General features: G+C 50.2%; 1 protein-coding gene across 4 annotated transcripts in view; it reads left to right on the forward strand.

The window, feature by feature from the left end:
• Window positions 1-3,201, forward strand: part of CCDC136 (coiled-coil domain containing 136) — a 50,777-nt gene extending 47,576 nt beyond the window's left edge. For all 4 annotated transcript variants that reach the window (XM_082239065.1, XM_082239064.1, XM_082239067.1 and 1 more), the window contains exon 9: window positions 1,690-3,201. In XM_082239065.1, the coding sequence (XP_082095191.1) occupies window positions 1,690-1,797 (108 nt within the window). In that variant the 3' untranslated portion in view covers window positions 1,798-3,201. The remainder of the gene's footprint in view (window positions 1-1,689) is intronic.
• The last annotated feature ends 8,846 nt before the right edge of the window (window positions 3,202-12,047 follow it).

The raw sequence follows: 12,047 nt of genomic DNA on the forward strand, positions 1-12,047 counted from the left end.
CTTTATTTATTTGCATGCCGTCCATCTGACTGGGTTTCCCCAGCCACTCTGGGCGGCTTCCAACAGACAAAAACATTCCTCCTCAACCTCCTCTGGCTTTTGACAGAATCATAGAGTTGGAAGGGACCAACGAGGGTCATCTAGTTCAACCCCCTTGCAATTCGGGAATCTTTTACCCAATGCGAGTCTCGAACCCACAACCCTGGCATAGCTACCGACTGAGCTACACCAGCTTGTAACTACTGGTGGCTTTCCAGAATAAGGGAGGGTGTTTTAACGTATTTCTCCCACCCGGTTTCAATGCATGTCTTTTTTTCTTTTGTAAGTTGCTTTGGGTTTTCCTGGCAAAAATAAATAAAAATAGGGTGGCTAATACATTTAATAAATAAATAAATAAATAAATAAATGACCTACCAGCTCAGAAATAAATAAATAGAGAGATAGGTAGATAAATGTCTGAGCTACCAGCCCAGAAATGAATAAATAGATAAATAAACAAATGACTGAGCTACAAGCTCAGAAATAAATAAATATATAAAGGGGAAAGGGGAAAGGGACCCCTGACCGTTAGGTCCAGTCGCGGCCGACTCTGGGGTTGCGGCGCTCATCTCACTTTATTGGCCAAGGGAGCCGGCGTACAGCTTCTGGGTCATGTGGCCAGCATGACTAAGCCGCTTCTGGCGAACCAGAGCAGCGCACGGAAACACCGTTTACCTTCCCGCCGGAGCGGTACCTATTTATCTAATTGCGCTTTGACATGCTTTCGAACTGCTAGGTGGGCAGGAGCTGGGACCGAGCAACGGGAGCTCACCCCGTTGCGGGGATTCGAGCCGCCGACCTTCTGATCGGCAAGTCCTAGGCTCTGTGGTTTAACCCACAGCGCCACCAGGGTCACTAAATAGATAGATAGATAGATAGATAGATAGATAGATACAGTGGTGCCTCGCAAGAAGAAAAGAATCCGTTCCGCGAGTCTCTTCGTCTTGCTGTTTTTTTGTCTTGCGAAGCAAGCCCATTAGCGACTTAGCGGATTAGCGCTATTAGCGGTTTAGCGGGCTTAGCGGATCAGCTGATAAGTGGCTTAGCGGATCAGCTGATAAGCGGCTTAGCGGCTTAGGATCAGCTGATAAGCGGCTTAGGGGCTTGGGCAAAAGGGGGGAAGGAAAAAACCCCATAGGAACTCGCAAGACATTTTCGTCTTGCAAAGCAAGCCCATAGGAAATTCGTTTTGCGAAGCACCTCCAAAACGGAAAACCCTTTCGTCTAGCGGGTTTTCTGTCTTGCGAGGCATTCGTCTTGCGGGGCACCACTGTAAATAGATAAATCACTGACCTACCAGCTCAGAAATAAATAAATAAATGGTAGATAGATAGATGGCTGAGCTACCAGCCTTCCTAGGAATCACCTTCATAAGAACATAAAAGGCTACAGGATCAATCCAATTGCCCTTCAGTGTAGCGCCCTGTTCTCGCGGCGGCCGACCGGATGTCTGGCGGCGACCCAGCAAGCGGGATTTGAACATGAGCCCCCTGCCCCCCCCCCGCGTGCTGAAAGCGCGGGTTGCAATGCACGCCTGTGGATGTCCTTGTGGTTCAATTAACCCTAGTGCATGGAGCAGGGTTGGAGCCAGGTGGGTGGGTTTTAAGGCTCCCTCGCTGACCCCCCCTTTCTCCTTCTCCTCCCCTGCAGGTCCCAGCCGGAGGGATGAAGCCCCTCGCTCTCTTCGCCGTCCTTGCCGGGGGCCTGCTCCTCTACCCCTGCGTAAAGAGATACACCAGCAGCTGGATGTCGCCCTGAGGAGCCTGCACACCTGGACACCCGCCCCTCGAAGAGAGGGCCCCTTGCGCCACGTACCCCTCCCCACCCCAACTCTGTGAGGACTGAGCACTTGTCCCCCCCACCGCCCCCCGTCGACCCAACCGCTGCTCAGAAAGCCGGTCTCGCCATCAGCCGTGCCAAGCGACCCTTCACCCATCATCAGTTATCCATTCCCCTCCCTTTCCTGCTTCTGCTGAGGATCAGCTGAGGTGGGGGTTTTTTTTGGGGGGGGGGGTCTTGCAACCGGGCTTCCAGCTTCCCACCTGCCCTACCCCCTCCCCTGCCGCTGGGGACCTCTGGGGCGCAGTCCTCGGTCTCCCCATCAGTGGTCCCAACCTGGAGGAGCCAAGGCGTTGGCTGGGAGGGAAGAGAGATGGCTATGAGTCTGTCTCACCTCATGGTGCCCCCCCCCTGGAAAAAGCAGGACTTGGGGACCCCATGGTACCTCTCCCCTCTTTTACCCCCCCCGGCTCTTCTGTGCCAGCCCGAGGGGGCAACCGAGAGCAATACCTGCCCTCTGGGTGGCTGGCCTCTGCAATAACCGGAAGGGACCTGATGCGCTTTCGCAGCAGGAAAAGGTGCCAGCCAGGGTTGGGATGAAGAGGTGTGGGGAGCTGGGAGGGGGGCAATTTCCTCTAGGCAATATTTTAAAGTCTGTTTCAACACACTGTGAACGGGAAGCAACTTCCGGAGGGGCCCGCAGCAGAACGGATCGACCTGTGAATTTCTTTCGTTCTCCGCCATCAGTGATTACCTTTCTCGCTTATCCCCAACCTGGGCCGGATCCTGAATCTATGCATTCCACCCCTAGCTCCGTCCCCCTCCTCTTTCTCCAGCGTGGTCTCGTCCCATAGCTGCGCACCGTTTCCTCCTGGCCCTAGGAACGCTCACAGAGTTTGTGTGTGTGTGTGTTTGTGTGTGTGTGTGTGTGTTTGTGTGTGTGTGTGTCCCTCTTTGCACTTTCGATGCAGGTGTGATGGTTCGGGGACCACCAGGATGCAGAAAGGTCCCTTAAGGCCTGTTTGGGTCCCCCGGGACTGTCCTCGTCCGACAGCGCTTCCAACAATCAAGGCCCCACCCAGGTAGCAACAGGTGGGGGAGCCACGGCATGTGGATTGTAGCGCAGCCCTCCGGGATCCGGGGCGCCAGATCCCTGTCCTGCATGTTTTGTGGGCACCCGTCCTCTGTCACCTCACGGTCCGTCGCCCCCTCCTCACCTCTTCCACGTCTCGTTCGTCGAGCTCTGCTCCCGACTTCCGTCCAAGAAGGGGGCCATCCCCAAAAAGCCGCTGGAGACCGTCTGCAGACCTTTCTCTTTCGTCTTTGTTCTATGTTGTAACTCAGTAAAAAAAGGAATGGGGAAAACAAAGACCTTTCTAAATACATGAGGCTTGGCTCTCTTCTGTCCTGGTTGCGTTTTTCCGCGTGAAGGCAGTGTGGGAATGTTCAGGGTGGCAGGAGAGGATGTAAAGGTAAAGGGACCCCTGATCATTAGGTCCAGTCGTGACCGACTCTGGGGTTGTGGCACTCATCTCGCTTTATTGGCCGAGGGAGCCGGCACACAGCGTCCAGGTCATGTGGCCAGCATGACTAAGCCGCTTCTGGTGAACCAGAGCAGTGCACGGAAACGCCGTTTACCTTCCCGCCAGAGTGGTACCTATTTATCTACTTGCGCTTTGACGTGCTTTCGAACTACTAGATTGGCAGGAGCAGGGACCGAGCAACGGGAGCTCACCCTGTCACGGGGATTCGAACCGCCAACCTTCTGATTGGCAAGTCCTAGGCTCTGTGGTTTAACCCACAGCGCCACCCGCATCCCTTTGAATAAACCTACACAGATTTATTATTGGCTCTCCTTATATTCTTACGCATTGCGGGCGTTAACGAGGATTTTCTCGCTCCTGGGGATCACACTTGACCAGACCTTGCTTGGGCAGCATGGGGAAAAAAACCCTGGGGCCTTCGAGAAGTGGCAGAGAAGCAACAACGGCTGCAATGTGTCTGGGTCTCAAATGAGCTAGCAGGCTCCGCAAGATCCACGTGAGTCACAGGTCTATAATTGCTGCCCCAGGTGGCCAGGGGAATGAGATGGGTACCCGGCAGAGGTGCCCTCTGGGAAGGCCGCAGCTCAGAACGCTCACCCACCTCCCAGCCTATTTCTCAGTCTCCCCCTCCGAAGAGGCAAAGGGGCTGCTGCTTCTCTCTAGCGCATGACCTGCTTCAGAGCGTCTGGAGCACAAACTGTTCTTGGGGGCCGCGCATGCTGTGTCTTACTCACAAGTCCCTTTTTGAGGCCAGGTGCTCTGGGACAGAACCTCATCGGCTATATCGAGCGAGGAGCGTGGCCTCTGGCCAGCCCATCGCCCTAGCCAGAGAATGAAATGTGTGTGTGTATTTGGCGTGGAGAGGAGGAGGGAAAAGAAGGGGTGAGTTTTATAGGGCTTGCGAGGGACACGGGTGGCGCTGTGGTCTAAACCTCAGAACCTAGGACTTGCCAATCAGAAGGTCGGCGGTTTGAATCCCCGCGACGGGGTGAGCTCCCGTTGCTCGGTCCCTGCTCCTGTCAACTTAGCTGTTCGAAAGCACATCAAAGTGCAATTAGATAAATAGGTCCCGCTCCGGCAGGAAGGTAAGCGGTGTTTCCGTGCGCTGCTCTGGTTCGCCAGAAGCGGCTTAGTCCTGCTGGCCACATGACCCGGAAGCTGTACGCCGGCTCCTTCAGCCAATAAAGTGAGACGAGCGCCGCAACCCCAGAGCCAGCCACGAACCAGAGCAGTGCACGGAAAAACGCCATTTACCTTCCCGCCGGAGTGGTACCTATTTATCTACTTGCACTCTGACGTGCTTTTGAACTCCTAGGTTGGCAGGAGCAGGACTGATGTGTCAATCCGTTGACTGTCCCGGGGAAAAGGGGACTTCTGGTAACCTTAGACGAAACAACAAATACTATTTGGGCAACAACATTCAGCCCCAAACTGGCAATTGCAGGGTGCACAATTACGTTGCACTGCAAGGTCTCACACAACAAAGGATCCCTTTCTTAATGGAATCAGGCTTTTTTCCAGCAAGGAAGGCAACGAGAAAATGCACTGCACAGTGTGGGATGACACCGTCATATTTGCAACTCCATCTAACTTCCCTGCAAACGAATCACAGTAGATGTTGATGTTGACTGATCTCCCTCCAGACCAATCTGGATCAATTCACTGTATGTTTTGGGAGGCTGGTCGTTTGCCCACTGTGCTTTTGGACACGCCCTAATGCCATGCGACCCTTCACATCAGTCATGTGCTAATAAAGCTTGAGAAAACTAAGGATTTCCTTGCCAAAAGCTGCCGCCAGTCATGGTTAGGTGGAAGCGCGATGAATTTTTGCCTAAATGTGAATGCGTGGAACCCCTCTTATAAGAGGAGCTCAGAGGGGAAATGGCTGTAAGAGGAACAAGGTCAACAAGTGTTGCAAAAGGTTCTTCTTCTTTGGCAATCCCTTGTAGCTGAGTAAGATTGCCACACGCTGATTCCCGGACCGTCCACGGGCCAGATTGAGAAGGCGATTGGGCTTGCCTACCCCTGCTCTTGACTCAGGGTCCCTTAAGAGTTATGACTCTACAATTCTAAGTCTCTTTGTAAGACAATGGCCTTGGCTGCCCAAGTTAAGTGTCCTCATCAGCATCCCAGAAGAACCAGCCAGGTCGCAGGAGCTACAACTAAATGAGGGAGACTTCACCTGGCTGCTAGGCAGGAGAACAAAAACAGATTTAGGCATGAGCTCAGCTGAAAGCAGCCTGGAAGCTGGAGCCATAGAGACCTCCTTGCTCTGTGCTGGATCCAAAGGTGTGACTGAAGGAGAGAAGCGAGATCTGTTCGGGGGTTAATGCTGCGAGCCCCTCTGTCCTATGCTTCTTCTTCTCTGGCGATCCCTCGTAGCTGAGTAAAATTGTCTTCCATAAACACGGTTTTAACAATGAGTCCTTAAGGGACTGTGGAGGCCAATTCTGGACCCACACGTCCTTCTACAGTGGGGACATTGGTTTCCGTGTGGGAGTTGATCGCGGTGAGCGTTTGCTAAGCGTGCCTTCCTCTTAGCACGTTTCTCCCTTGCGCCCTGAGTTCGAGTGTCTTCAGAGCCCATGACACCTTTGGTGAAGGCTGTTCTCCAACTGGAGCGCTCGCAGGCCAGTGTTTCCCAATCATTGGTGTTCATACTACATTTTTAAAAGATTTGCCTTGAGAGAGTCCTTAAACCTCTTTTGTTGACCACCAGCATTACGCTTTCCATTTTTAAGTTCGGAACAGAGGAGTCTCAGATTGTACATATGCGCAGATAAAACCACATATCCTGAAGACACCACAATCTCCACCTGCCTTCATTCCAAGGAAACCAAAATCTGTGGGAATGTTCTGGGGTGCAGGAGAGGATATATTGACTAATTATATCCTTATCCAACTTGTGCTAACAAGTTCCCAAAATATCAGCAGAGTTTATAGACATTCCCCTTTAAGTTCGCAACGGTAACGTGTGCACAGGTTCGCTAGAACCTCTATAATAATTACCCTGGTAATTTCCCCTTTTGTTCCCTCTTAAAATACAAGACACGACACAGTCTTTATAAAAGCATAAAAGAGTTTACTCACGTTCTGTTCACAATATGATCCCAGAAGGCAGACAGCTTAAAAAGGTTACATACATTTAGAATCTATCTTGTAGCAAGATAGTCCTTATCTCCTCTCTTGGCTGGGAGCCAAGAGAGCATCCTTAGATGTTTCCTCATCGAAGAAAAATGGCAGAGAGAGAGAGATGGCTGCCTGCCCTGTGCTTTTGTCATTACCTGCACAGGTGAGGCCACACCCACCTCTGGCCACATGCGGAGGAAGTCCGTCCCCAGGAAGTTTACCTGCTTGCTGGACAGACATCCCTCCCCATGTTCTAACATGTACACTCTAGGAATGTTGTCATTGACTGCTCCTGTGTTTACATCCCACAATATCTGGGTAAATGCCCAGACCCCCTGAAGTCTCGGAGTTTGGGGTGGCACATAACAAGTGGCATAGTGTGGGGCTGAGAGGGCTGACTGCCCTGGGTGCAAAATTCTAAGAGGGCACAACCTGCTCCCTCGTTGGGCTGAGTTTCTGGGGCGGTGGGGAGGCAAACCGTGCCCAGACTGGGCCTTTGGGGCTGGGGCAGTACCACCCCCTCCTTGTGGCCTACAAAGGTGTGCCTGCACGCACCCCACCCCTGGGCTGTCCGAGATGTCAAGGTCAAGGCACCCAGCAGCAGGGCACCACCCCAGCAACAGCATCAGTACATTTCTGAGCACAATTCAAAGTGTTGGTGCTGACCTTTAAAGCCCTAAACGGCCTCAGTTCAGTATATCTGAAGGAGCGTCTCCACCCCCATCGTTCTGCCCGGACACTGAGGTCCAGCGCTGAGGGCCTCCTGGTGGTTCCCTCCCTGCGAGAAGCCAAATTACAGGGAACCAGGCAGAGGGCCTTCTCGGTGGTGGCACCTTCCCTGTGGAACGCCCTCCCACCAGATGTCAAAGAGAACAACTACCAGGCTTTTAGAAGACATCTGAAGGCAGCCCTGTTTAGGGAAGCTTTAAATGTTTGATGCATTACGGTGTTTTAATATTTTGTTGGAAGCCACCCAGAGTGGCTGGGGAGGCCCAGCCAGATGGGTGGGGTATAAATAATAAATTATTATTGTTGTTGTTTAGTCGTTTAGTCGTGTCTGACTCTTCGTAACCCCCTGGACCAGGGGCACGCCAGGCCCTCCTGTCTTCCACTGCCTCCCGCAGTTTGGTCAAACTCATGCTGGTCTCTTCGAGAACACTGTCCCACCATCTCGTCCTCTGTTGTCCCCTTCTCCTTGTGCCCTCCATCTTTCCCAACATCAGGGTCTTTTCCAGGGAGTCTTCTCTTCTAATGAGGTGGCCAAAGTCTTGGAGCCTCAGCTTCAGGATCTGTCCTTCCACTGAGCACTCAGGGCTGATTTCCTTCAGAATGGATAGGTTTGATCTTCTTGCAGTCGATGGGACTCTCAAGAGTCTCCTCCAGCACCAGAATTCAAAAGCATCCATTCTTTGGCAATCAGCCTTCTTTACGGTCCAGCTCTCACTTCCATACATCACTACTGGGAAAACCAGAGCTTTTATTAGTATTATTATTATTAGGAGGGGGCATGGCCAGAGGGCAACGGCAGGGCACATGAGGGTGACGGCAGCCCTGAGCACTCCCAGGGCATGCGCCCTCCAGCGTGCCTCCCTCGCGCCTTGCCACCGCCACTCGGTGGAGCCTTGCCTTTGCTATCAGCCCTTGTGAGGCACCCTCTGCCCCCTCCATCTCCTCCAGGCGACAGGTTGCGCATCTTGGTTCATGTTGAAAGGGCTGTGGCTGCATTCTGCATTCACCCTCTGCGCAAGTTCTGCATGTGCCCCACCCTGGGACGTGCCTCTACCCTGGCTGCCCAGTCCACCAGGGCGGTGCAGCACTTGCTCCGCCCCGGGCACCAGCAACCCACGCTACGCCACTGCCCGTAACCATATAAATTCTTGCCCTTCTCACTCTCCCGGCACCGCCAGAAGACTGTGGACCTCACAAGCTGCTTTGATCATGCCCATTTTTTCTTCTTTTCTTCTTTTTTATTTTTTATTAAATTTTATCTACATAATTATTACAAAATACAAGCAAAATACTGCAAATACATACATACAGTGGTACCTCGGGTTAAGTACTTAATTCGTTCCAGAGGTCTGTTCTTAACCTGAAACTGTTCTTAACCTGAAGCACCACTTTAGCTAATGGGGCCTCCCGCTGCCACTGCGCCGCCGGAGCATGATTTCTGTTCTCATCCTGAAGCAAAGTTCTTAACCCGAGGTACTATTTCTGGGTAAGTGGAGTCTGTAACCTGAAGCGTATGTACCCCGTAGGTACCACTGTATATATTTCAGATAAGCACACCCATATAAAAAGAAGAACAAAAAAGAAAAAAGGAAGAAAAGAAAAAAGAAAAAGAAAAAATAAGAAGAAAAACTGGAAGAAGAAAAATTGGAATAATTTCTTCCAAATTTATTCTACAAATATCTCAACAATAAAATTTCATGGATTGACTTCCATCACTTACACTGCACTTCCTATATATGTTTTAAGCAAAACTGTATCTGTTATTCCATATTTCCCCCATACAATCTCATACAAATATTCCAATCAATAAGTTTTCTAAATCTTTCATAAACACAACCAACACCTTACACTTAATCCTTGTCTACATAAATAACCGTTTAAACATTTCCATTGTTTCTGGATTATATTTTTTGGTTTTTGTCTTTATCTTCTTTGCTTATTTCTCTTGTTTTAGGACAGGCTCCGCGTCCCCCCCCCCCCTTGCATTTTGCAGATACGGCGGAGAGACAGACAACCCCAGATGGGTCCTGGGAAAAGACTGCGACTCATGAGGCTGCTGGCCCTGCAGGGGAGAGGAGGAGAATTCCTGGCCTTTGGCTGCGTCCGGCCCCCCCGACTCGGCACGATATTAATAGATTTTCCCCCCTCCCACGTTACCCCTGAGCTCGGCCATTCAGGAATCCCTGGACGCAGCTGCTGCCAGGATGCCTCTGTCTTGCCCGTCAACCCACCCTCTTTTGCAGAGAGATCGGCCCACGGCAGAGAGAGGGGCCCAATCCTTTGCCTCACGGGGCCCGATTCGGAGCGGCTGCAGCCGTTCCCCACTCACCCGGCGGATTTATGTATACGCTCAAGAAGCTCTAGCTTAGGGCCCCACTCTCTTGGGGGCCCCAAAAAACTTGAAGGAAAAAAAACCTGGATGTACATTTCCAAAATAGAAGATAAGAAACAAATAAAATAAAAACTACACACAGCAAGCGTGTTTTGTGTTGTGTAGGCTCCTCTGATGTAAGTCGTGGGCCCCGCCTGCTAGCCTGCTCCCTCAAATATCCCTGCTTTGCTCCTCTCTATATAGAGGGTGCCGACATTCTGCAAGGACTTGTTGTATGGCAACACGTGCAAATGGATTGAGATACCTATGAGGTCCATAAATTACCATGTGGCATATATTCAACACAAAAAACAGCAACAATTTGTTGTTGACAAAGGACAGATGGACGTAGAAAGGGCCCCATGACCTTCAGTAGCTTAGGGCCTCATCGAACCCAAATCTGACCCCGTGCAGGAGGGAGGAGAACCCTGAATAATGGTGCACAAGCCTTTATACAGACATTTGAAGTTCCAGTATTAACCATCACAAAAGAATGGCCAGGCTTCCCAGGTAAAGCAGGTATCCTGGCAAACACGATTTTTGTTGTAGACTTGCCTCCTTCTGTGATGTATGTATGAATGATGTTTTGGGGTCTTGGTGGTCTTGGGCGACAGGGTAAACCTCCAAGATAGGAGAGCCCACCACCGTCCCCCTGTCGAATAGCTCTTGCCGCCGTAAAGTTCTTCCTGATGTTTAATGGGAATCTGTTTCAATGTCATTTGAAACCACGGGTTCGAGTCTTCTCCTCTGGGGCAACAGGAAACAATCTCTCTCCATCTTCCACCGGACAGCCCTTCAGACATTTGAAGATGGATATCGCCAAAGACCCAGCGGTGTCGGAAGAGCTTTGCCACATCTGTTTTTGCAGTTGCCTCCTTCCTCGTCCAAAATCGCCACTGGACGTTGTTCCCACCTCACCACCATTTTAAATTCAATTACCGTTTTTTTCGCTGTATAGGGTGCGCCGGCCCTTAGGGTGCACCTAGTTGGGGGGGGGATTAAAAAAAAATATTATTTTTTAATAAATATTTATTAGGAATTTTCCATTTTTAAAAGCCAAAAAGAAAAAACAAAGAGAAAAATTAAAAACATATACAATTTGCAATCCTTATTTTCTATAACATATTTCCCTGACTTCCCCGCACCTCCCCTTCTTATATTCCCATTCGAATTGTAAATTCAACAAGTTCTTATCCCCAGTTTTTAACCTTTTTATACTTAATTCATTTTAAAAAACCAATTTTACCTTATAAACCTCAAAATTTATACCTCAGTACTCATTCTTTTTTCTAAAGTCGACCCAAATTCCTTTCCACGAATTCCCCACTTTTCATACTGATATCAAAACAGAATAAAAGAAAAAAAGAATAAAAGAAAAAGACAAATTATTGATTGATTAGGGATTGAAACCGGGAAAGGGGACGGGGTGGGGTTTGGGGATCCAAAGGGTGTATAAAAAAAAATTATTTAACCCCCCCCCAGGCACGGGGATGGGGTGGGGGAAGCCTGCGCTTCCCCCGACCCCAGCCCCCAGAACAGGCTGCTATCTGCAAGAGAACTGCCCGAAGCCCAGAGTGCACAGCGCCGCACTCCCTGGGCTTCGGGCTGCAGGCAGCTGTGCGCAAGCCTGGGGAGCCCAGCAGGAGTTCCCGCTGGGCTCCCAAGGCTTGCAGATAGCTTCCTGAAGCCTGGGGAGCGAGAGGGGCCGGTGCGCACCGACCCCTCTCGCTCTCCATGCTTCAGCGAAAGCCTGCATTCGCCCCATAGGACGCACACACATTTCCCCTTCATTTTTGGAGGGGGGAAAGTGCGTCCTATAGGGCGAAAAATACGGTAATAATAGGCCTCATGCATGCAACGCAAACTCTAACAACCATGCTAATATAAGCAAGAATATCAGATTATGTGACATTCCTATAATAGAAACCGTTCAATATCCCTAGGTTATGAATACAAAACCCTTAATGTCAAAGTTATGCATTTTTAAATATACCACGAAACGTGTATTAAATCTCCACCTATTTAAAAAAATATGTGAGCTATCTCTAAAATCTAAGTATCAAATACCTGCTTATGAAAGTATTAAATGATTATTAAATACCTGCTCATAAAAAAATGTTTTTTAAAAAATCCTTTTATAGCTGGCCCCTGCTATAGTGCATAATAAAACATTAAACATGGGGAAAAACCTTCCCTTTGGAGGGCTGCCTTCAGGTGTTTTCTAAAGGTTGTGTAGTTACTTATTTCCTTGGCTCAGGAGTCACATAATTCCATACCCTCCAGTGTTTAGCCAGTGAAAATAGGGACGTCCTAAGGAAAAGCCGGACATTCTGGGATCAAATCAAAAACCGGGACAGCTTCTGAACTTAAATCGGGGACTATCCCTGGGAAATAGGGGCCCTTGGAGGGTCTGCGAGGCCCTTTTGAGCCACAGCCAGCACATGCGTGACTCATGT

This window comes from Podarcis vaucheri, assembly GCF_965113315.1.
Source record: "Podarcis vaucheri genome assembly, chromosome: 10".
Taxonomy (NCBI): Eukaryota; Metazoa; Chordata; class Lepidosauria; order Squamata; family Lacertidae; genus Podarcis; species Podarcis vaucheri.